We start from the raw sequence: 26,807 nt of genomic DNA, 5'->3' as shown, positions 1-26,807 counted from the left end.
CTCGTTACAATAAGTATGATCGTTGTGTATCATTGCAGTTGCTGTGTAACTATCCTAAACATGCGAACATTCTGAAAATGGTATTTTCATTTATATAGAAACCATCGAGCACATTCCTAAACAAATTATTTCTCCTAAAGATGTATCTGACACCTGACATAACAATTTGTATGTACCCATAACACACAATTACAATAATGGACCCTGTTACAGACTTCTGGTTTATCATCAAAGAAAAATCTCTGCTTTAAACTGGTAAACATGCTATTCCACGACTTGCATCATTTCTCGTCACAACAAATGTAGCTTGACATGTTAAATCAGCTTTTTGTACCCTAGATACTCCAACGCCAACAGAGAATAAATGGTTTTCAATGGTGTACAGTAAGTAACTTTTGTAACTGAAGAAAAATACTAATTTATCTTAATTCTCCTGTTTTTGATAGAGGGGAAAACATTTGTCAGCAGTGTAGCATCTTTATATGGATAGAACTGCACTTCCATTGATTTGGTGCCATATGAAATGTAAACAAAGACAAACTCTGAAGCAATTGATACATTTTACTTTAATTATCACAGTGATTGCTTTGAAAAGCACAAAAAAATATACAGAGAATAATTGTAATTCTCTAAATAAAATTATATGTATTTGAGTTGAAATTTTTAAACACTTGTGAACATCATTTTACTTATTAAAATTCCCTTCTGCACTTTCATGATCAGGATAGAGCAATTATACGGTAATTGTTTCCTTAAAAATTGATTATATTTATTTACTTTAAAGTTGCTAGTTAATATAGTAACTGTTATTCATTACAAAGTTATGATTTATCTAAATTATATATATCACTTTGTCATGATTTTTATGCCTATATCATTTACAAAAGAACCATGTGTAATTCTAAAAATTCCTCGCATATAAGAGTTAGACAAACTAATTACAATGTAAATTGATTACTGAAAGTACATGTACCTGGTACACTAAAAACAGAAAATCATTTAAATAACCAAAATAACTTTTTCTGAATTTCTAAAATAGGTTGATGCAAGAATTACAGGTCGGTTGATTATTTCAATCCATTTATGTTTACATGTTACTTTCATAACTTCCATTGAAAATACAAATGAAAATGTATGTATACCTCCCGCAAAAAGCTTAAATAATGCTGCTGACACTGTTATATATATAATAGTCTTAAGTAAGTCAATGTCTATGAATGAATTGCACAACCAATGAATGTCTGAGATTGAGTTTGGAAGCAGCTTTTTCATGATGTGATCCCTCCTCGCCTGTAGAACTCAGATTTCACATGGCCGATTCTCACATGTTCTCTTGTTGGATGATCTACATGTAAGTCCAGACGATGTCCATAATCACCGGAAGATAGCGTGGTTACTGCTTTTGTTTTCTCCTGAAAGAGTATATGAGAAGTAGATAATTTTAACTGTCCCTAATTACTGCTACCAGTTTGAACAAGAGGCCCATATGACAAGCACTTTCCATCTGGATATTTCAAAAACCATGCAGTTGTGACTTGAAAGACTCAAATCTTGGCCCAACCCTCTGACAAAAAGGGGGTCATGCAGACACAATACTGGGTATATATTAAAGGGCAATTCAGTGTGGCTAATTCTGTTTACATGGAAATAGCGAAATTGACCCCTTTTAGCCCCACCCCTCAGGCCCCGGGGGATCAGCCGCATCATTTGTACAATTTTGAATCCCCACCCTATAGGGATGCTACCATTGCATTATGGGTGCTATCCCATACTTAATTTCAGAGAAGAATTGTTAAAGTGGAAATAGCCAAATTGACCCCGCCCCTTAGGCCCCCAGGGGGTCAGCCCTATCATTTGTACAATTTTGAATCCCCAACCTTTAAGGATGGTACCATTACATTATGGGTTCTATATCCCATGCTTAGTTTCAGAGAAGAAGACTTTATATTGAAATAGCCAAATTGACCCCTTTTGACCCGGCCCCTCAAGCCCTTGGGGGGTCAGCCCCATCATTTGTATAATTTTCAGTCAGTAACCCATAAGGATGCTACCAGTCAAATTTTGTTGAATTTCGACCAGCGGTTATGGAGAAGAAGTTGATTGTTGAAGGACGGATGGAAGACTCAGACGATGGTGAGCTAAAAACTGGAATATCGAATTATGGAATTTCAGAGATGAATGATTTAAAGGTGATAAAAACAGAAGGGACATGGAAAACGAGATAATACGCTAGAAACATTTGTATGTCCTATTTAAACATATATCAGTTTGATATTTGCTTATATTTTGTCTCTAAATAGTAAAATTAATGAAATCAATCTTGAGTTCCGATGAGTTGTGACGTCATCTGAGACAATCAACTACCGGAAGCCGGTGTGCCGATCGCGGAACTGTCAACATGCATGTGGATTTTAGCCACAGGTCTTAGGTCTTACACACGGAGAAAAATATGTTATATTCAGACTTGTTGGGTAGCATGTTTATCCCCTACATAATGACACATTATTGACGTCATAACCTATAAAATGTTGTCACTATATGTAAATGATGATGTCATTAATGTTGAGTACATATATCATGTAGAGTATCATGTGGGGGTTAAACATAAGGTCATTTTTCACGAAGTACTACTTTCCTATTCAGTCCATCCTGGAGTAATACGACTGTGCATGTATGTAATTTATAGTTTACACATAAAATTGACCGGGGAGTTTTGATATACATACTGGTAATTTTATGTGCAAAATAAGATTGTAGTGAAAATGGACAATAATTGCGGCCCACCTCCTTAGACCTACGTTTTGATGAAAAAAATCATCTGTTACAAACATACGCGCATGATTAAAAGAAAAAACAAAGGGTCCTCCTGCACAGTTTTCATACGTCCTTTTAGAGATTCTACTACATGTATTTAAAACAGGAGATCCCAGAGGGATCTTGGCGCCCACCAAAGAATGATCTATATCTGACAAAGGAAAGATGGATCTTTTCTCTACTTTTTAAACTTTTTCAAACATACTACATATCAAATTTGAGACAGATCGCTTCAGTACCTTTTGAGAAATAGCAGTAACAAACTTCAACTATCAAAATCCAAGATGACTCCTTGGCGGCCATCTTGTTGATCAATTGGTCCCAAATCACAATATGCACAACTAGGGCCCTAGGGGAACCTACATGTGAAATTCGAGAAAGATCCATTCAATACTTTCTGAGAAATAGCGATAACAAACTTTGAATATAAAAATCAAAGATGGCTGCCTGGCAGCAATTTTGTTGACCGATCGGTCCCAAATCACAATATGCACAACTAGGGCCCTAGGGGAACCTGCATATGAATTTTGAGACAGATCCCTTCAGTACTTTCTGAGAAATAGCGATAACAAACTTTGAATAACAAAATCCAAGATGGCTGCCTGGCGGCCATCTTGTTAACTGATCGGTCTCAAAATGCAATATGCACAACGAGGTCCCTATGGGAACCTACATATGAAATTTGAGATAGATCCCTTCAGTACTATCTGAGAAATAGCCATAACAAACTTTAACTATCGAAATCCAAGATGGCGGCCTGACGGCCATCTTGTTTACCGATTGGTCCAAAAATGCAATATACACAACATGGGCCCTAGGGGAACCTACATATTAAATTTGAGAAAGATCCCTTCAGCACTTTTTGAGAAATGGGGATATCAAACCTTAACTATCAAAATCCAAGATGGCCGCCTGGCGGCCATCTTGTTTTACCTATCAGCCTCAAAATCTGTATGGCACAAATAGGGACCAAGGGTAACCTCCATGTGAAGTTTGAACAAAATTCCTTCAGTAGTTCTCAAGAAATATCGATAACAAACTTCAACTGCCAAAATCAAAGATGGCTGCCTGGCGGCCATCTTGTTTTTCCGATCAGCCGCAAAATCTGTATGGCACAAATAGGGACCAAGGGTACCCTTCATGTGAAGTTTGAACAAAATCCCTTCAGTCGTTCTCAAGAAATATCGATAACAAACTTCAACTGCCAAAATCAAAGATGGCTGCCTGGCGGCCATCTTGTTTTTTCCGATCAGCCTCAAAATCTGTATGGCACAACTAGGGACCAAGGGTACCCTCCATGTGAAGTTTGAACAAAATCCCTTCAGTCGTTCTCAAGAAATATTGATAACAAACTTCAACTGCCAAAATCAAAGATGGCTGCCTGGCGGCCATCTTGTTTTTCCGATCAGCCTCAAAATCTGTATGGCACAACTAGGGACCAAGGGTAACCTCCATGTGAAGTTTGAACATAATCCCTTCAGTAGTTCTCAAGAAATATCGATAATAAACTTCAACTGCAAAATCAAAGATGGCTGCCTGGCGGCTATCTTGTTTTTCCGATCAGCCTCAAAATCTGAATGGCACAAATATTGACCAAGGGGACCCTCCATGTGAAGTTTGAACAAAATCCCTGCAGCAGTTTTTAAGAAATAGTGATAACAAGCATTGTTGTTACGGACGGACGACGGACGCCGGACCACGGACCACGGACGCAGGGTGATTTGAATAGCCCACCATCTGATGATGGTTGGCTAAAAATGTGTATAAGTCTTAGCAAGACAATTAATTCATTATTACATTTCTTTGTACATGTACTTTGAGTTACACAACAATGTGCTGATGGTGTGAAACCGGTATGTTCAGATCGAGCAGGGTTGCATAATGATATGACGACATTCACAATATTATCATTATATAAATGCAGGTAATTTAAGATCGAAAAATTACAATGTTAAGAACGCTTTAAAATCATCATAATACATCGTAAAACTCGTCACAGCCATTGTAAATAGTATGCTCGCCAATTTCGCCCGCAATTTGCGTACTCATTAATTTCCTGTTATATTCTTCATAGTACACTTGCGTATATGTAGAATACGATTTTTACCGATTTTTTTTTATCTAGACCCCTAAACCATCTCATAATGGTCAATAGGCTATCTAGCGTGTCCATATTGATACAAACTAATTCTCAAATCCCTGTGGACTGTTCGTATACTCTTGAAATTTCCCAAAACTGTGCACGGTTAGATAATACAATGAAGCGGTCTTGTAAATGATTTGTCTTTTATAAGAAATAGGTTGTTTCATGGCCCTGTGTTAGTTGAACTATTAAACGTGCATATCTTGTCCACGAGTACATGTCATGCATATTTGGCCATTGTATCTAGTATCTATGTTTTGTCCCGTCTTTTTTTATCGGTCGTGCGTGCATTATTACTACTGTACATGTTATTCTATTTTCGTACACGGAAAGCCCCGAAATTTTGTCGAATAAATCCGTAAAACTTATTACAGAACTTTAAAAAATAAATAAGCCTAATCCTTTCTGTGCGGTGTTTTGAAGGATTTCCAAATAGGAAATAGAGGTATGTAGTACATACATACATGAGGCGGGAAAGGGGCACGTTTGTCGTGGTATGATAGGGTTTTAGAAAGGGTATGAAGGATGTCGGGGTCTATTTTTATAAATATGCATTATATGTATGTACATGTAGCATATGTAGTGTCATTTTTGTTTTGGTCCATTTTCTTGTAAACTTTTATTTCTTCTTGTTGATATTAACTTTAAAGTGTATGTTTAGAGTTTTAATTTACAGACAAAAGTCAACCGCAACCTCCTCGAACCTGAGTTGACACACACGGACACGATGTCAAATGACTTTTGACCTAAAGAACATAACAATTTTATAGCCCAGAATATAATGATTAGAATGAGTAAACGATCGTTTTTATTATATCAGGGTATGTTATAGATTGTATCCTATATATACGGATACATTTCCACTTATCAATATAGCAACTACACGTAGCGCAACTGTTATATATATTTATAATCACCAATACTGCAACACTGTCCCATTGAATTTCCTGGCTCTTGTCACAGCTGTATGTTGGTCTCAGATGACGTCACGAATCTACGGCCACCTGGTGATATCAGGGGCGATAAGCGATGCGATCGTTCTAGACAAGGGTGTTTATGGACTTCGTTTCAAGCACATTTTATTGAATTTATGTCAAATACAACCTGTATTTTTTGTTGGAAATCATAAAGTGCATCACAATTAACAAATATCAACACAAAAATAGCATATTTAAAATCTGTTTTTATCACCTTTAAGAGAAAGAAAACCTAAACATCTTCCTCAGGTCAGGTATCTGTGATTTAGTCACCTACCTCCTCATTAACCTTTAGGCCCCGGGATTTAGCATGCTCTCTGTCATCTCGGTGTAACTTATTGTTATATCCATTTTCTTTACGGAACATTCGTTGATATGTTGAATATGGGTATCTTTCCTGATAAAAAAAAATCCATGTAAACAATTTAATTGTAGGGATAATTCTCTTGAATTCAATATAGTGAATTATAGATATAAATATATATCCATTGAAAATTTCAAAAAACAAATTTATATATAAAGCTGCAAAAGAAGTTATAATGATACTGTTGTCTTTATCACTCTCATATAACTCTCACTTATGTCCCTCCATTTTTCTTAAGACTCAATGTAACTCTTCTCTCAACCATTCTATTCTTCTCTCAATTATTCAGTAAATCGATTCTGTATCTACCATCCATTTTACCTGTAATCCAATGCAACTTTTCTCTTCATCACTCTTATAACTCCTGTAATTTCCATCCATTTTACCTGTAAATTTTCCCTCCATTACTCTCAATTCCTGTATCTTCGACACATTTTACCTGTATTATAAATTTTCCATTTTACCTGTTATTCAATGTAACTTTCCCTCAATCACTCTTGTAATCCTGTACCTTAATTCTTTCCATCTTACCTGTAACTCAATATAACTCAATGTCCCCTCATATATAATTCTTGTAACTCTTTCCTCTTTAACTCATGTAATTCCTGTAGCTTCAATCCATTTTACCTGTGGCTCAATAGGAATCTTCTCTTCATGACTGATACATTTAGTTCCTTCCATTGTCTCTATCATTCAATATCTAGAACAGCCTTCCCTCTGATTTCCTTATAATTCCCATGCCATTCATCGCTCTCATAACTCAATGATATATTATCTCTAGCGCTTTCATGACTGAAAGCCCCAAAATCAGTAAATTGTGAGTCAATTATTATTTAATCCATTCCATCACTCATTATTTTTAGATTGCCTGACATTATTTCATATGACTTGCATGCAACAGTATAACACTTTTTTTCATACGGGTATGAGATGACTTAATGGTTGAAGTGTCTCAACGTAGCCCTCCACCTCTGAGCTTAACTCGATATGCACTTTTCTACTTTTAAGACATAAGTTTTGATCACTTGATTTTTAGCTCTTCTGTTTCTGGAAACTTTCCATCTATATACTAGAATCTCAGAAGAATGCAAATCGAGTTGGACTCTGGGTAGTTTTTTTCTGTATTTACTCTGGCTTTCCTCCACCTCCTAAATCTAGCATAGCCTTACTTAATAACCTTGGTGGTTAATTGGACACAAATCAAAACAAACTTAATAGATATTCCATCATTTGTGTGATTCTAATCTACGGTTTATTAACATCTTATAGAAGGTTAGGCTACCATCAATGTGTCTGAGGTTCCTTTCCTGTTAAGATGATAGATATCAGTGAAACATTACATGCAGAATTAACCTACTTGTGTGCAATGTAGAATGCATGTATATATAATTATACAACTTCTTTTTTTATGTCAATTTAAGCCTATCTATCTTATTTTAACTCTCACATAATCCACCTGATATCCAATGACTTTGTCCATTTGGATGATGTCACTAGTGTAACATAACCTGCAGATTTTCACTGACTGTGCTGGGCAGAAATTCCATTAATTGTGACATCATGACAGAAACAACGAAGTTACATCAAGAAACCATGAGGTGAGGACATTAGAATTAAAGAACGGTAATTGAGATAAAACAGCTGCCTCTGCTCGATTTTCATAAGCACCATATTTTGACGTTGAACCACTTGTACATGTAGGTATTTGTAGTCATTTGATAAAAATCAAAAAAGTATTTTGTATTCATTTCACATGAGGTTTTATCAAACCCATCTCAAAGATTTAATTTTTGCTAGCTTTGGTTTGCAAAAAGACTGATGATTTTTTAAAACATTTCACGAAAAGGAAACTCCTATATAGTGTATATGTTACTAGCATGCACACAACAACAGCAAAATATAAAAGCCAATAAAAAAGAACTCAACATAACATGTATCTTTAAGAGATATTAAAGCTGATTTATCAGTCTTGATCAGTTCGTTTCAATATTGAATAAAAATCATATTTGATTTTCAACCGTTATCATAACACTATAGATATATCCCTTCTTATAGTTTTTTCCAAACCTCAAAAGTCGTTCAACAGCATATAAATTAAAAAACAGAATTTGAAAGGGAACATGCAAGATTGAATAAACAGAAACATACCATGGCCTGTGCACACTTTACATGCATGATTTCATTTTGATAAGATTCAAGGAGCAAATAATGGCTTGTGGTTTTTTTCTATCATGTTGATATTTTTATAAACAAGATATTTCATACACTACACAATATTAACTTATACCAAAAGAATCATGTACATTTGTACTATGAAATGTCAGATCGTAATTTAGATGATATAAGATCGGGTACCATTATAATTTCTCTCACTTCCTGACCCAATTTTTTGTTTTTCATTTCAAAGAAAAAAATTCTAGAGAAAAATCTTGTAAAATACCAGTAAATAAGATATATATATATAAAAGCTTATTATAAGATTTTTTCACATTACAGATTTTTGATTATTTTGAGGTAATGATTACTTAACGCCTACATAAAGATCTACCACTGAGATGATATAATATATGTAACAACCCCTAGAACACTAAAATCATAGAATGGAAGTTTCTTTGTTCTGTAAAAAAAAGTTTCTTTTTGTACTTTATGATTACTACTGATGCTTAAGAATGCTATATAACCAAACATTTCACTTTGATTAATTAGTTTCTTCATTACCATCAAACTACTCTTGGCCAAGCAAATTTTTTCAGAGCATTCCTTTCAAGCTTTTCGTCTTACTACTACGATGCCACTCTTTTCATCTTAATAGCTTAGGGTGAAGACAACAAAATTTGACCATACTGTAACCTCTGACAAATTAATGAAGATGGGCAACCATATGGTCAACAAATTAAGGAATTAGCAATTCACTGAAGGCAGATCCAAAAGAAAAAATATTATCTTTTATGAACTCATTTTAATAAAGTCTTTGTACTAAAGTACTACATACAGTAATTGTTTTATTATACAACATGAAACAGTATAATCATAAGTGGTTTACTTAACAACACAGATGAACACAATGATATATACCGGTAGTTTATATAAGAATTATAAGCCCTATATCATACTATTGGTGTTATTTATATAAATATTATATATTCAAAGCTTTCTGATCAAAACTAGATATTATTTGTTTATTGATCAAGTGACATGTGTGATTATAACTGATAACACATATGTATAGCACTATTATCATCAACTTTGCTAGTCAAGGGTATTCCATACCATACTCTCCCTGAAAACCCTTGGCGGATCTGGTGTCAAAACTAAAGTTTCTGCTTTCAAATTCTGATTGGATGTGGCTAGGTTCAGGCAACCAATGAAAACTCAGTTTTATATGTCAACAAATCTGTACCGAAGTGATAGTAGTGACCTACATTTGTATATTTAGGTGTGCCATGCCTGTCAATAACAGCTCCTAGCAAAGTCATATTTGCTATTTAGTCAATTATTTAATGTTTTAGACCAGCTGAATGAAGTACATGGATATGTTGCTCTCCGAACAGACTGGGAAAGTAATAATGTGCTTGGTTTCCATTTCATAAAGTTAAACAAATTATGCAGAGATAAACTGCAGTCTCCTGACAAAATTGGCCACTGAAGCATGAACCACAAAAACAGGTGTCCGAACTAACAAACAAATGACTCACAAACATGTTAATTTTTGGTATTTTGAATCTGCAACATGTGCATTTCAGAGGGCGCTGCCATTTTTCAATCCATACAATAATGATACAAGATTTTTCATTGTTGCTTATTATGTAAATGAAAGGGGCATATTTACTGCGGTGATTTAGCAGTGGCACAGTGTACTCTTGGAACTTCAGTTTTGACATGACATCTGCCAAAGGTTTCAGTATCGTAGACTTTACTGAAAACCTTGGCTAGAGAAGTTGTACTATCATGAGCACTCTCTATTGCTATAGATTATCAGGAAAAGATCCAAACATGGTCAACTGAACCACAAATACGAGTACCGCAGTATAACACACATATTTGAGATGTGCCATGTTTATAGTATATATTTGGCAAAAAGTTTCAAGTTATACAAAAAGACAAAAAATCTATAACATAATTCCACTTTAAGATGAAATTCTTGCTTTATATGATATCAACTGATAAAAGGTTTGAAAAAAGACTACCAAATTTGAAATAAATCATGCAATACTGGATATAACAAGTTGAATTGTGATAAAAAATAACTCTGTATCACTAGTTAAAATTTGAAACTCAATATGGAGAAGTCCATGTACCTAAGGAGGCATTGAAAGCAAAGACAATTGAAAATGGCCATAACATATTCAACAACTCTTGTATCCATTGTACAACACTTTTATGCAAAGCAAAATCATTAAAGCAGATGAAGCACATGCAAATTAAGCAACACAATTCATTGTTGAAACAAATTAAGAAGCCATATCATAATGTCACACACTAAAACACTATATTGTCTATAATATGTTTTTACCTCTGCAACAGCAATAGCCATCTGGAAAAGTATCAAGATTATCAAAATAGTCATTAATTTACTGGTAAATGTATTATTTCTTCATTTCAATTTACATTTGTGCAGATTTGTAAATTGAAAACTTGTCTATGAGGAAGAATAGTGGCAGGAAACTTGACAGCAAAAATGAAATAACACTGATGGGAAAATGTTAATATATTCAAAATATTATTTCTTATTACAGCAATCTAGTGGAAAGGGTAAAATGGCAGGGTGAGGCAGTCTGGGGGAGGAGGTTAGGGTCAGCAAATTAGGGAAGGTCAGGAAAAGGTTTGGAGGAAATGTAGGTCAGCTAGAGAAAGAAGGGTAAGGAAAACCAGGAAAGACAGGTTGGTTGGAGGCCCGAGGAGAAGACCAAAAGGCCAGAAAAAGGGATTAAGGGTGAAAAGAATGTCCAACAAAGCAGAACAGGAAGGTATCAAGGAGGAAGATGGTCAGAAAAAAGGGACGTAAAATGGAGAAAGATAAAGGGCAGGAGGTCAGGAGGAAAATCAGGAAAAAAGAGAAGGTAAGACAGAGGAGATCAAGAGGATGTAGGTGACCATTGAGGAAGTCAAAAGGTCAGGAGGAGTAGAACAATGAGGCAATATGAGGTCACACAGGGAAAGTGGCAGAGTAGGTCATGAGAAAAAGGTAATGTATGAGAAGTAGGAGGAAGTGGAAAAGGTTAGTGACATATCTGTAAGAGAAAATAAGCAAAGAAGTCAGAAGCCATTAGATAAAGTAAATGAGGTCAGTCTCAGACAAAGGACGTGGCCATGGTATTCATGAAAAGGAGATTATGATTTGTTGTTTCAGTGGTCAGGAACTAGTGTTGTCAGGGAGAGTATACCAGGTCAAGAAGCACTTAGTGTACTATAAACACTTGGAAGTTGGGAGGAATTGTCAGCAGGTCAAGAGGTATATTATAATTATTAACAGACTATTACCGGAGAAGATATTGGTTGGTAGTTGGGCTTAGCAAGATGGGCTTCTCTGTATGCAATATGTTGCTTGTGTGATTGCCTGTATGATTTGGGAGGCTGTCATATACTTGGGTGCATTGTGTCTCCATGTAACACTGGGCTTTTTTTGGTGCTATCTCATGAAGATACCAAACAGCACACATCCGCAATTATATTATGTACCAGGTACTGACAATCGGCAAACTAGTCATCCTACTCACTTAATATTGAGCGTTAATCTTTTGCAGCTGGTGTATCTAGTCTGTGACATTAATTTTTTTCACTGCTAGTAATTTGGACTAGTAAACCCCAAAATTTTACTAGTCCAAATTAAATATACAGCCGCTTTGCTTAAGCACTTCAAATTCTGATATGATCAGTTTACAATTTTTAACCCAAATTACAGTCTGGATGCTTTCGTGAACACAAATACTCACAAAAGATGCATCCAAACTGAAATAATTTCATAAAGACTGCACTCAAAATGTGATTGATAAATGCAATTAACCACCGCTCTTGTAATTGTAGCATTTAACGATATTAATCGAATGGGGACCCACTAGTCCAATCGGACTAGTTCATAACAATATGCAATAGTTCAGCTGTAAAATACTGGCAGGCGACCAGTTCTCGCTGAGTACCAGTTCTTGCGACCAGTTCTCGCCGAGTAACAATTCTTGCCATTGCATTTGTATCAGTACGATTTCCACGCAAATTTAGTCAATAAAGTCTTCTTCTGATAGAAGACACTGCCATGCTGATTTCCACTAAAATATTGTCTCACAATTCGTCTGTGATCATACAAGTTCATATGGGATGGCGGGAATTGGTACTTGGTGAGAACTGGTCGCTTGCCAGTAGTCATGGGCATCAGACTAATGCTTAGTCGCAGACAGTCGTGTCTTGACTATGGGAAAGAGCTTAGAGGCTTTCTAATACTGGGGAAAACACTCAAATCAAGACCAAAATAGAGGTGGTGTCAAGAGAAAATCTGAGACATTAGGAAGAAGTCTGTCAGTTAGGAAGAAGAGGAAAAAAAATGAGTTACATACTGTTCTACAGGTTAATGAAAATTGAGATGAGAATTAAATTATTTACATCCTGAGTACAGATTAATCCAATAATATTAGATATCGATATTGAGAAAATTCTGATCAAAAGTGTCTCGTCGTGCTAATACCTCTAACATTGTTGGAGTAAGTACAGATGTGCTATGAGGTCTAGATCAGGAGGACATTCAGAGAGAGGGGACTGGGATGGGAGACAAGAATTAGTAAAAAGGTGGGGCGCTAGCCTACTGAGTACCATTACTGTCTCAGATTATCAATTTACCGTTGTGTTAAAACCGGAAACGGGTTCTACAACGTATCATATACAGTATAGATATAGAAATTATATCAACAGATCAAGCATTGTGTACGTACGTCTTTGGGGGTATTGAAAACAGTTCTTTCTGGAGGATCTTCCCGTTTCGGGGGTATAAATGAGTATGCCGACATTTCACATGATCTGCCTGTGAGCGTAAAACGATTTGTGTCCGTTTGGACGTCGAGTTTACGTTCTGTTGATTGTGCCATCCTCAAGTCTTTCTCGGTTGGAGTAAACCAATATGGCCGATGTCAACTTCCGTTGTCAGGTGCCCGCTGCAAATAATTTCAGTATCATTTTGTTGGAAATCTATGTGAAAGATTTTTTCATGATTTAGTTTATTTCAAATTCCTCCTAGTTAATATGGCCATATCATCCTCATATATAAAACGGAATGTGAAAAGTATGTAAATTACCCATGATGCCTTTCGTAATTCCAATATGGACGACGTCGAACTAGTTTCTCTTCCTATATTGACAAGGTAGATGAGTAAGATTGATTTTCTCCGTGATACAAGGTCGTAAAGGTAACTTTATCGTTTGTGATGTATTTAGAAGTATTGCATATATGTTGCTACTCCTATGATTAATGAATGTTATCGTTTGCGGTCATTTTTCCTTCACATTTGTTGCATTATCCAAGTTCTTATATCTGTATAACGTTATATATCACTGTCGTTCTAATATCATTTACAAAATATTTTGTTGTAGTTTTTGTTGTAAAACAAACCTATTGTTATTTGTATTTTCAGGTTGTAAATTATATTTGAAAGTAACATGGCCATGAAAGAGAATTATGCTAGTAAAATAAGGACTTGAAATAATACATAAAATTAGAGGAAAGGGCTGTAAGACATGGTATGATTGTGACATTTTGGATTGCGCACAACATTTTCAGAAGTGCAATAAAAAACAGGAGACTGCTAAAGCAAGTATTGCAGTCATTTGCTTGGAAGATGGGAGCATGTATTTGTAAAGATAAAACCAACAGCAGAGAAAACCGAGGAGGGAGCAATGCTGTGTCAAGTTTTATTTCTTCCGAGACAAGCACAAGGGGACAGCACTCTTTACAAACAGATTCAAGATTGGGTAATCATAGACCGGCATCCTCGGGAGGCTGGAGACCAAGGAAGACGGTAGATGAACTAGTGTTGGAAACTCTTCATGTGATTAGGTCCCTTGTAGATAAGTATGTAATAACTGAAGTAATCAATTATTTTAATTTCCTATGTTGTAAAATCATGTGGATTTTGAATATTTAAAGATCTGAGAAGAGAAAGTAGAGGGTGTTTTTGTTTCTATTGTTTATTTAAAGTTGTTGTTAGAAGAAGTCAGTTTGATTTTCTTATTTACAGTAAAGCAGTAAAATATGGTTATAACAAAAAATGAAATCACTTTTGTTATAAGCATAATTCATTACACACATATTACAGACATCTTATAGGAACATTGATGGGGAACGACAATGACTAAGTTATAAACATATGTCTGTGATAAGCAAGTTTATTATAAACATGTCTTACGGTACTTAAGCAAGAAACTGTCTTCCTATGTAATCTATCATAATGCCCTGCGCTAGCGCAGTGTGATGATTGCCTCCAAAGCTCTACCATCTATATAGACTATAGATTTAATACATAGGAAGATAGTTTAATAATTATATTGACAAAATTATCTCATATACATTGTTTCAGTTAGACCATGAAAACCGTTTATCATCATCAATTTAATCCACAAGAAGGAACAGCTATTTTGACGATGTTCAGTTGACCATGGCAAAATTAGTGTAATCATAATGGTCACATTTTGGGTGTCAATTATAACCCCATAGACTTCACTTTGCCTAGGTTAGTTTATATAGTAGAAGTGGCAAGTGAATGTAAATATTGTATCAAGTAATAATGTTTGCCAAAAATAAAAAGGGGTTTTAATTCCATAACTGTGAAAGGATTATATGCATGGTCAGGTCTTCAACCAGAACTTAGAATTGAAGGTTACAGTACCAGCCAGTCTTCGACTTTTATCATTAATCTGATGCCCACGACTTATAATTTTACAGCTGGACTAGTGTCAGTTGTAATGAAATATATATATACGGTAAACTAACTTTCTTTTGCGGCTATTAAATTTCACGATTTCCATTTCAAAACAAGTCTGCAAAGATAATAATTCGCGGATTTGGCAATTGAATGATAATTCCTATCAATATAAGGTGATGTAGAAATTGATTCGCGGAGATAAACACCGCGAATTTACTTGGATCATGAAATTCGTGAAAATAAATCGCACGCAAATAAAAGTTGGTTTACAGTAGTCTGATTGGACTAGTGGCTCTCCACCCAATTTAAAATCAGTAAATATTATATTTACAAGAGCGGTGGTCAATTGCATTTTTCAACACATTTTGAGTGCATTCTGTATGCGATTATTTCTGTCTGGATGCATCATAATGTGAGAATTTGCGTTCACGAACGCACCCAGACTGTAAAAAAATCATAAACCGATCATGACTGAAGTGCTAAAGCAAAACGGCTATATGATATTATTTAATTTGGACTAATGATTAAATAGTCAGACTAGTAAAATTTTGGGGTTTACTAGTCCAAATGACTAGCAGCGGAAAAAAAACCGTCACAGACTGCACCACTCTTTTGTGAAAGTTTAAGCATCGACAGTATAGGTTTTCATATCTGTTCTATTTCAATAAAAGTCAGTACTTTAATGGATAGTAGTGAACACTGGTAATTATTTCTGGATGACATTTGTATGAATCAGCTAAAACATGGACCCTAATTCTGATATTCTTTCAGTGAGAGGGAACCACCACAGGCAATGCTATGTCTACAAGAGGTAGCCGAGTCACAGAGTGGATGGCTTGAGATGGTCAGCTCCCTCATACATTCTATTCCTATAGAAGATCCACTGGGACCAGCTGTTGTTACTCTACTGTTAGACGAATGTCCTCTGCCAACCAAGGTGAAAACATTTGTAGACTGTTTGATGATTAATGAGTTTAGCAATAATCAAGGATTAAATGTGATAATATTAATGTGATCTATTGATGTATCTATACAGAAAACTGAAGTGTACTATGACATACAGTTGTCTTGCTATCAATGACTGTAGTCATTACAGCTACTTTCCTGGTGGCAAACGCCACACCAACATTTGGCTTTAGGTTTCAAATTAAGATCCATTTCTCAAAATTATCATTTCAGTCATAAACTTAAACTATATTTAGATGACATTCTCAGTTCAAAAATGTATAATTACTTTCATGCATCCAAAATCTTTGAGTTCCATGTTGTTGTAATTGGTGGAATTTTAGACAAAGTAATACATCATCATTATCATACATCCATTTATTTGTCACTACCAAATATTGGTTATACATCTCAATTAGACTATTATAAGAATAAAATACCGGGCAGTACAGGCAAGCTGGATAATTACATGTAATTATTATGTTTGTTACCTTTTTTATTTCATTGAACTGCAATTTATAGGAAACAACATTGGTTTTATGTCAAAAAATGAATCTAACCAACGAAGATCAAGGGGCCAAAAATTCAGATTCTTTTAGAAAGATACACAGAAATATTGGTGTAGTTCTTGGTTGCTTAGCAGAAAAATTAGCTGGTAAGTAAATTCTGTACATGTATTTAAATATTGTTTCTTATGTTAACCTTTCATCAGACGTCCCAATGTTGTTGTAGTTCGACTGGGATGAAAAGAATGATGACTATGTATATTTTAATCAAGGATACAATTTAGTTTCGACTAAAGTTTAGACAATAAGATTTGTGAAAATTTGAAAGAAAATCCACCATTTTATTCAGACCAAATAACATTATTATTATTGACCTTTAATGTCAAATGCACTTTTATGTGGTATCTAGACAGGTACATGTGAATGGAGATTTGTATTTTGAGAAAATATATTTGAAAATTATTTTATAACTAGTCCTATCACCTTTTATTTCAGGACCAAACAGTATTGCCCTGTTGACACCTAGAGTGTTAGACTACCTACTTGGAAATCTAGTAAGTACATGTATATAAAATCTTGATGCTTTAAGCAGTCAAAAAAGACTCACAAAAGGTCTTTGATGATTTTGATGAAAGATCTTCTGATGACCTGCTCCAGAATCTGTTCCTAATCAGCATTGGATATAGATGATCAAATCTTTATACATATCTCTAGTCTTTTATATCCAAACTAGGAGGTAAGCTAATCTTATTAGTCACCAAAAGATTTTTGTCTGAAAACGATTAAAAAAAAAACCAACTTATTGCGTACATGAATTATGTTCAGCAGTCTTAAGCATTCAGAAGTCTCTTTTCTACAGTGTCTGTATGGAATGGGTGTCACTGAGGTCTGTTTAGTGTAGGTACTGGATGTAGTTGGATATGTAGTAAGCTTTAATACTTGATAATGAGATTTGTAATTGGTGTAATTCCTACAAGGTAGTGAGTGTAAAAAATTGGACTCTCTTATGTAGGTTGTGGATGATGTCTATGTTTTGATATATAACAATAGACTCTTGTATAGGCTAACCATATAGACTAAGTATACATAGGCTATGTCTCTCTTTAAGAAAATTCTCTCTTTTTAGCCCACCATCATCAGATGGGGGCATGGGCTATTTAAAACGCTTTTCGTCCATGGTCCGTCCCTCCGTCTGTCAACATTATTTTGTTACCACTATTTCTCAGAAAGGGCTTAAGGGATCTTTCTCAAATTTCATACGTAGGTTCCCCTAGGGCCCTAGTTGCGTATATTGCATTTTGGAACCGATCAGTCAACAAGATGGCTGTCAGGCAGCCATCTTGGATTTTGATAGTTAAAGTTTGTTACCGCTATTTTTCAGAAAGGGCTGAAGATATCTTTCTCAAATTTCATATGCATGTTCCCCTAGGGCCCTAGTTGTGCATATTGCATTTTGGAACTGAACAGTCAACAAGATGGCTGCCAGGCCTCTATCTTGGATAGAGGACAATATGTTGCTAGATGGTGGCAGGTGAATTTAATAGCATGATGTTGTTTGAAGGATGATAATCTGAATAATAAACTAAATTTATTATACATGTATAAGGCCAAAAAAATAATATGTCTGTTTACGGTTACCCGACCAACCGTAATATTTTACCCCCGACCCTATTTTTTTCCCCACTTTTCTACGAAAACAAAATTAAAAGTTGGGGTTTCGATCTCAGACTCTGTGTCTGGCCATTAAGTTAGAGTGAAAGACACTAAAAAAAGGTAAAAAAAAATCCTCCGGACCTACCGACCCTAATTTTTTTGCCAATGTAACCCTAAACGGACAAATTATTTTTTTTGGCTAAATCATATTCCCATTTTAAATGCAATAAACTTAGCATTTAGTGTGATTTAGTTAGTCAAAAATGAATTTCATCTGTTCATATTGATGTATGTCCTCAACTGATTTTAATTCTTACTTTTTGTATTTTAGGATATGTCCCTGCCCCCTGTTGTAATACTTCATTCCCTGGTAGCATTGGAAAAGTTTGCACAGACAAGTAAGAAAACAAAATTATAGCATAGTTTTCTTTGAGAAATACCATGTATTAAAGTACATGGATTTCATGTTTACATTGAAAAGTAATATGTATTGGGTATTAATGTTGTTGAAAAATTAACCAAGGAAATAGGAAAGTTTTGAAACAAATAAGAAACAAACAGCTTTTGTTTTAATTATTAGGGCCCACATCAGAGCCCTGTTATACTCTGTCTCTCTATCCACTTTCGGCCTACACAAATTTTCTCAAAAACCAGTAGGCCTATTGTTTGAAATTGCACATGGTACAAGCTGATAGTGCCTAGATGTGCACAGTGCAATAAGTGTTCTTGAATTTATCCTGAGAAATTAAATATGGCATCAAACATGGAATCACAATTGTTTAAATCATGTGATTTCAGTGAAAATTGATATTAATTTTGAATAAGAGTTTTATTTGAATAATGGAAATATACTCTGAGTTGTCATGAGAAAAAGCAATCCCATCTTCAATTTTCCAGTATATGTTTGTACTTGCAGGTGAAAACAAGGCAACAACTAATAGAGCACTACAGGGAACATCACCAAACAAAATAGAGGAGTTAGAGAAATGGTGGCAGAATCCTGACTACCAGAAACGTGAGGTTGGATTCTGTGCCAAGTGGTGTCTTGATAATCTGTGTAAGTTGATGACTCACTACAAACCAATACAATCTGTGGTTGATTCGTATAGCCTGTTATTTCCGCGGGGATTATTTGAGCATTAGATGGCCTTCTTGCATTAGCACGTTATGATTAATTTGTCTGTAATCCTGGGAGAATTCTAGGACCATAAATCCCCCAAGAAGGCAATTTTATGCTTATATTTCCATTTTCTGTTATTTTCAAGCCAAACTGTAATGTACACTGTTATCGCTTTATTACCAAATCAAATTCCTCGCTGACCCCGTCATTGAACCCCCTTCTTGTGACGTCATAAGTACCCCTGATGTCATAAGAACCCCCCACATCATCAGTACACTTCCATCAATTTAAACCAAATGTTGAATATCTTTAGGATATTCAACATTTTAAAATCATAACTACAAATATCGTAGCGAATAACATAGAATAATTTTGTTTTTTTTATTCCGGTAGCACACAAGTACGCACAAAAAATGTGCATTGTGTCATTACGCCGCAACGTCGGCATGAACAACGTTCCAATACATGTTAAACATATCACTACCAAAGGGAGTTATAGGAGAATTATGTCTCATAAATTCCCTTTTTGTTTGGTAAGGTTATATAGTGTCAGACCCTAGCAAACGGAAGTAGGTCTTTGTAAGTTCATGGTTTATTACAAGAAAAGGTATATTTATATATACACTTTAGCCAAATTACAAAATATTGATTTACTATTTAAATTTTTGAGTTTAAGTTCCAAATCACAAGGATTTTACCCTGCAAAAAAATCATCTAGTTTATATGGTAATAAGAATTATAAGTCAAAGTATGTGTTGATGAAATAAGCTAATGAAAACTCGGTTAAAGGAAAATCCTTGCTTTCCTAGACCTGGAATAATAATATTACTTTTATACTGTCATTTCCTTCTGGTTTGCTGCTGCTGCTGTTGTCATTGAACCACTGACAGTCATCACAGAGGTAAATAGAACATTTATAAAATCCATATGTTGAAAAAGAAAATCTACAGGTAAAATAAGATGCTGATATTAACGATAATCACATCATGATAAAACAATTTTAGCATTGTCTCATGCATTTATCATTAAGATTATCAACATGAATTTTAAAATTTTAATCTGATTTCTTAAAGATGCTTCACCACTGATGAATGGTATATTTTCTCAATTAAAAACAGGAGCAGAAAAATTAGTATTTTTCTTCAGTTACAAAAGTTACTTTCTTTACACCATTACCATCATTGAAAAGTTCGAGCTTCATATTTTATTTAAAGATAAAAATCATAATAGAAATAATTAATTGTGTCCCGTATTTTTGTGTTAATTAGACACATATATACACAAACATCAGTTATTGTTCAAATGATGATCTTTCAGTGGTGGAGCATCTTTAAATGTCAGCTATATAAATATGTATTAATATATTTTTTATAGAATTACAAATACATGTATAATTATAGAAATGTTGCTCATGCTAGAATCTGTTCTAAAATTTCAGGGTCACAAATTTTCCCATGAGGCGGAGGACCTGAGTGACGTTAACGTTATGTTAAATAGTAATGATGTCAGTGAATACCTCAAAATATCGCCAGATGGCACTGAGGTAAGCGTGAAAAGTTGTTAAAATGTTTTATATTCTTCAACTTTACTATGACCTCTGGATAAAAAATTCAAGGTTCATATAGGGTTTTTGCAAGATGGGTTAAAGGTTTTTCAGTTCTCTAGTAGATGCGCTGCTAAAACCTAGCACATACTTTAAAGGGACATGAACCTAAATAAACCATGTAAATTTAAGTAAAATTTATATACAAGACATATCAGATACCTTACTAAGTAAAATATATCAGTTATTGTGCAAATGTGTCAAATAAAATAATTGAACCGGTCAAATTTTGTAGACTGCAGTGTGATAAAAATAGTACTATTGAACTTGAATGACCTCCCAAATGCACTGCACAAATTAGATGATATAAACAAAATGGTGGGTCAAAAACGTGGGTGAAGCGAACACAAACGAATTCTGTTAGAAAACTGATTACGACAAGAGTCAGTAATGTGCACAATTGGGAAAGTAGGTAAATATAAATAGATTGCTGCAATGCAAGAGACAGGAGCAATTTCCCAGTTTATACTTGCTTGATGTACAAACGTGCAATTAAGTCAAGAACCTCCCTTCGTGCTGCCATGTCGAATGAAAAGTCTGTAGACTTTAAGTATGCTATTAACAAATATAGCTTATACTTCATATTTATTTTAGGTTCATGTCCCTTTAACAGTGAATTACATAAGTTGCATAACTTTTATCACAATATATGTTAAATAAGTACAATTAATAGTTATATTTTACTAGGCAATACTTTTTAAAGTTCTTCCTCATTCCAAAAATGTGATTTTTCTGCCAAACACAGGGTAGTGTATCAAATACTGTGTGCATGGTTCATTGGTCAGACACTAGCTCTACATGATTTGTTATGGTTTAAATAAATGGACCTTCAGAAATAAAGACTGATGTATTTGTAGAGCCAAAAGCGCAGGTTTGGCAGCACTATCTTTTCGTATTGTTTACATTCATTTGATGACATATACAGCGATTGATGTGTAAGAAAGTTTCCTTTTATTCCCCCCTTTCTCTGAAACAGGCGATATTAATTTGGGTTTGTCCATCTGTCCGTCCGTCCATCTGTCTGTCCGTCTGTCTGTCACACTTCGTTTCCGTGCAATAACTGTAACAAATGTACACCGATTTTCTTCAAACTTGGTGACAAGGTTAAATGCCTTAAGGGCTCAGCCAAGTTTGATCGCTACTGTTGATGGACCTTATTTAGCGGAGTTATGGCCCTTTGATTTAATAAAAAAAAGTCATTTTCTGCCATTTCTCTGCAATAACCCTAATAAATATTAACCGTTTTTCTTCAAACTTGGTAAGAAGATCAAATGCCTTAAGGGCTTGACCAAGTTTGATTTCCACTTTTGGTGGACATTATGTAGTGGAGTTATGGCTCCTTCGTGTACTAAAAACATCATTTTCTGCCATTCCCTGTGCAATCATACAACAAAAATAAACTGATTTTCTTAAAATTTAGTATTGTAGTTAAATGCCTAAGAGCTCAGCCACGTTCAATAGTCACTTTCAGCGGACATTATTTTACACATCTTACCTCGGAATAAGACTTCAGTTCGTTTTTTCATGTTTTAACCAAGGTTAAACCTAACCTCAATAATCTTTACCTACAATATGTCCTGAAAGCGGGGGATGGAAATTCTACAAATTTGCTTATTGTACTTTGAATGTAAATATAGTTGAATTACCTCCCTTGGTTCCATTGAAAAAAAGTGGTTAAAAAAATGTTTATAGTAACATATGAAAATGTGAGTTTTATTTTAAAGATGGAGGGACACCAATTGTTTTAAAATAAGTAGATGTTAAAACTTCTGAATTTAGATATTACACAAACTTGCCTGGAAACAATAAATACATTGTACCTGATTAGCATATTAGTTAAATGATTTCATAGCCACCCATATCTGACTATTATAAAGACACATACCTTTATTTACAAGCAAAGGTCATGGATTACTCACAAAACCCTTGTGTTGTTTATAGGTGAAGAGTTAATGTTATGTGTCATTGTTCACAAGTTTGTGCTGTACATTACAAATACTAACTAACTACTTGTTGATTACAGGCGAGAAGCGATGCATCATCGTTCGAGAGCGTGCGCTGTACATTCCAGGTAGATTCTGGGGTTTGGTACTATGAGGTTACTGTGATTACAGACGGAGTGATGCAGATCGGCTGGGCCACCAAGGAGAGCAGCTTTCTTAATCATGTACGTAACAATGAACTTATGGAATCTCATTATTGGACAAAACTGCAGCTTTTTTAATGTATCTGTGTTACACTAAAGCATTAATACCATGTTAATACAAACATTCATGGCATCTTCTGGAAGCTTTGTCTGGCTACACAATAATAACGTTGTTCTCAGTGATTAGAGTAAAACTGCTTCTCTGGTGTACTGCTTGGCTGTGACTGTTAAATGTGTTGGTTGTAGGAGGGCTATGGGATAGGAGATGACGAATACTCCATGGCCTATGACGGATGTCGACAACTCATCTGGTACAATGCTGAAAGTCAGTCCCATAGTCATGACTTCTGGAAGCCAGGTAAGGGAGCCATTTCTTTTTGTTATAGTGCATGATCATACTTTTGAGTCTACCTCTGTGATAAATAGTTCTAGACTTTTCTACTATACAAGACACAACACATATATATCACAGTCTCTCAGAACACGCACCTTACACTCCACAAACATGGGAGGCTGTCCTTAAATGACTCTTGCTGTTAATATGACTAAGTAATCAAATCAACAAAAAAGTGCCAGACTTAACATGAAATAGCTGTTAACCAACTTTCTTTTTCGAACAATTTACTTTCACAAACTTCACAATTAAAAAAGATAAAAGAAAATTGATCTCTGCAAATTAATATTGTATATCATTTATTATGAAATAATATTATCAATTTTTAAATCATCATTAAATCTTGGTGAACTTCTTTTGAATTGGAAAATAGAAAAATTCATAAGCCACTGTGACTAACAAAATTTGGTTTCTGATAGTAAAAAGCTATACAAGTATATTCCTCACCAATCTTTGAATTTTATATATTGGTATTTTAATTTTACGGGAATTACATTTAAGGCAAATATAGCAAAATTTAATCCTCCATGAGCAAAAGCAACTGTACCTTGTTTGCAATATCTTGTTATCTATTAAATAATATTAAATTGCGGTCTGTATGAGATGCTTTTCAGGGCCCGTAACTCCAAAACCGTTCAAAGCAGCTCCATGAAACTTTCTGTATACACCAGAGAAGTGTCCTAGTTGTGCCTATTGCTATTGTAAACCTTCCATTTTTGGATTTTTAGCCCACCATCATCAAATGGTGGGCTATTCAAATCGCCTTTCATCTGTGGTCCATCATCCATCTTTCTGTCCTTAACGATTCATGTTATCACTATTTCTCAGAAAGTGCTAAAGGGATTTTTTTCAAATTTGATATGTAGGTTCCCGTAGGGCCCTATTTGAGCATATTGCATTTTGGGACCGATCGGTTCCCAAAATGGACGCCAGGCAGCCATCTTCAAGTTTGATAGTTCAAGTTTGTTACCACTATTTCTCAGAAAATACTGAAGGGATCTTTCTCAAATTTCATATGTAGGTTCCCCTAGGACCCTTGTTGTGCATATTGCATCTTGGAACCAATCGGTCAACAAGATGCCCGACTAGCTGCCATCTTGGATTTTGATAGTTTGAAAAGTTTGAAAGGCAGAGAAAGGATCCCTCTGTCATATGTCAGACATTGATCATTCTGTGGTGGGCGCCAAGATCCCTCTGGGATCTTTTGTTTTCTGTTACCATGGAAACTCCCAAAAATTTTGTTAACAAATTACTGTTTCTTTTTGTATAAATGTTACCAGCTGTTACTTTTTTTTCAGTTTTACAATACTCGCATACATTTAAAGTTATACTTAAATAATTGTTACTTTGACCTTGCGGTTTTTATACCAACTGTGGGGTGCAGGGGATAATGCCAAGCTTTGTGGCTCCTTGTTATTTATTATGTTCAGATTAGCTTGGCCAATGCAAACTGTATGGATTTAATACTGGATTCTATTAGAAAGTAGAAGTCTTTTTAAAAAATCCAGGTTTAGCTCCAACAGTGATCATGTCAGTATATCGAACTGACTATCACTTCGTCATAGAAATATCCTTTAAAAGGGCCTGGGCGCGGTGGTAGAAGGCACAGGTATGTTTGCCCAGGCGATTGGGTGCCTTAGATCATGAGTTCGAGGCCCGCATAGGGCATGAGTGAATAAATCTTTGATATGTAAATGTTTTTAGATATACACTTTACTGTTTGATCCTGTGATCATTTACAGACAGAGACCAAGAAAGAGCAGTGGGTGGAATTATTTCCAGGTTAATCAAGATACAAGTTTGAAAATTTATTTTGTGATATTTTCCACAAACCTCTGTCTAATGTAGCTTTATGTTCTTGTCCATAGTTAATTTGGACAAGTTTGACTCTCATAAATGACCAAAAGTGTACAATACACCCTAGTCAGTACCAGTATGTGTATTCCTCAGAGTAGAGTCATTTTGAGGGCTATATTTGCTATCTTAATGATTGATAATATTTGTAAACATTTATGTGATATCGTCAAGCATTTCAGTAAGTCTTTGGCGTTGACAATATTCAACAAAAATAACATTTCTAGTTTTTTTCAAATTTAGTTATTATGCAATTCTTTTGATTGTTGAAATAAAAGCCAATGTTCATAAACAAATATAAAAATGGAGATCTGATATAGTAGTAATGATAGTAATTTTAAATAATTTGATTACTTCTGTAAATACATGTAAAACATTACAGTAATTGATATGTAAATATTACGGTAGGTTTATTCAGCCCTGGCAGGTTTGAAGTGTATTTAGTAAGATTCTGGAGATGTTTTTATTGTGTCCATAACTGCAGTGTATACATACATCATTGTATATTTACTCCCACTTTCTATAATACAGTATTTAGATGTATATGACTCAATCTGTCCTACTTAGAGATTAGCAGGATTAGTAGTGGGTCAGTACTAGTTATGATTAGTGGCTCGTTACAACAACTTAGACGGGATTAGGCCAGCTTGATTGGTGTATAGATGTCCAGAAACTGACCGTGTGACTGACGAGTTGTGAGAGCATGTTTCATACGTTCTCACGAATATTTTAATGTTAATCTTATATCACGAATCTGGCCCTAAATACAATACCCATAAGGTGTCTACTTAACAGTGGAGATAAAACTGGTCTTCTTAAATCATAGTGTTACTTGTTGTATAACTTTATATACATCCATGTCATAGATCTTTTACTATTGACACTGTGATTTATAAACAGTTGATATTTGATGAAGTTAGAAGTTTTTGTGAAAGAAATGATACACCATAACATTGTTTATTGTGTCATATACCAGGTATATGATATTTGGCAGTGAATGTAGCTTATCAAGGAAAAAATAACTTCTTCAGTATACAGTTTGTTGTTATTTCATATCCTGTATTTCCTTAGTGGCTGATCATTTAATTTTGGTGCCTGTAGATGACAGGGCTATCATGGTCAAATATCTCCACAATCTTGCATTAGTTCATTACCCATGTTGGGCGTTGGTTAGGTTCTGACCATAAATTGGTGTTTTCTCAGCTGGTACTTTCCTTCATTAAAACCTGGTTTATCATTAAATCATCTTGATGGTTAATAGGACATTAATATAATTATGATGACATTTATTCATTGCAGAGAAATAACCCCTGATTTTCCTATTTGATATGTGTACACTTGTGTCATAGCAGCTCTTTAAAAAGTAAACAATGATTCCATTATTT

The 26,807-nt window shown here is 34.8% G+C and overlaps 2 protein-coding genes across 3 annotated transcripts in view; one reads left to right on the top strand and one right to left on the bottom strand.

Annotated features, from left to right (window-relative positions):
- Window positions 1-548: 548 nt before the first annotated feature.
- LOC138315444 (cilia- and flagella-associated protein 90-like) lies at window positions 549-13,433 on the bottom strand. 2 transcript variants are annotated; one of them, XM_069256481.1, is made up of 4 exons: window positions 13,219-13,432; window positions 10,812-10,832; window positions 6,212-6,331; window positions 549-1,412 (listed from the first exon to the last, which is right to left on the bottom strand). In XM_069256481.1, the coding sequence occupies exons 1-4, from the start codon at window positions 13,369-13,371 to the stop codon at window positions 1,269-1,271; spliced, it is 438 nt and encodes a 145-aa protein (XP_069112582.1). In that variant the 5' UTR covers window positions 13,372-13,432; the 3' UTR covers window positions 549-1,268. The 2 variants fall into 2 exon arrangements, with proteins under 2 accessions (XP_069112582.1, XP_069112583.1); XM_069256482.1 differs by lacking the exon at window positions 10,812-10,832 and having other exon boundaries at window positions 13,219-13,433.
- A 158-nt stretch (window positions 13,434-13,591) lies between these two features.
- The window catches only part of LOC138315445 (RING finger and SPRY domain-containing protein 1-like), a 48,469-nt gene continuing 35,253 nt past the window's right edge, over window positions 13,592-26,807 (top strand). Inside the window, exons 1-11 of the mRNA XM_069256483.1 lie at window positions 13,592-13,689; window positions 13,915-14,351; window positions 15,973-16,138; window positions 16,669-16,801; window positions 17,148-17,206; window positions 18,637-18,703; window positions 19,222-19,362; window positions 20,316-20,326; window positions 20,864-20,968; window positions 23,052-23,195; window positions 23,421-23,532. Coding sequence (XP_069112584.1) covers window positions 14,023-14,351; window positions 15,973-16,138; window positions 16,669-16,801; window positions 17,148-17,206; window positions 18,637-18,703; window positions 19,222-19,362; window positions 20,316-20,326; window positions 20,864-20,968; window positions 23,052-23,195; window positions 23,421-23,532 — 1,267 coding nt within the window. The 5' untranslated portion in view covers window positions 13,592-13,689; window positions 13,915-14,022. The remainder of the gene's footprint in view (window positions 13,690-13,914; window positions 14,352-15,972; window positions 16,139-16,668; window positions 16,802-17,147; window positions 17,207-18,636; window positions 18,704-19,221; window positions 19,363-20,315; window positions 20,327-20,863; window positions 20,969-23,051; window positions 23,196-23,420; window positions 23,533-26,807) is intronic.

This window comes from Argopecten irradians, chromosome 2 (genome assembly GCF_041381155.1).
Source record: "Argopecten irradians isolate NY chromosome 2, Ai_NY, whole genome shotgun sequence".
NCBI lineage: Eukaryota > Metazoa > Mollusca > Bivalvia > Pectinida > Pectinidae > Argopecten > Argopecten irradians.
Note: the sequence above shows the minus strand (reverse complement) of the source record. Positions and strands in the feature narration are given on the sequence as shown.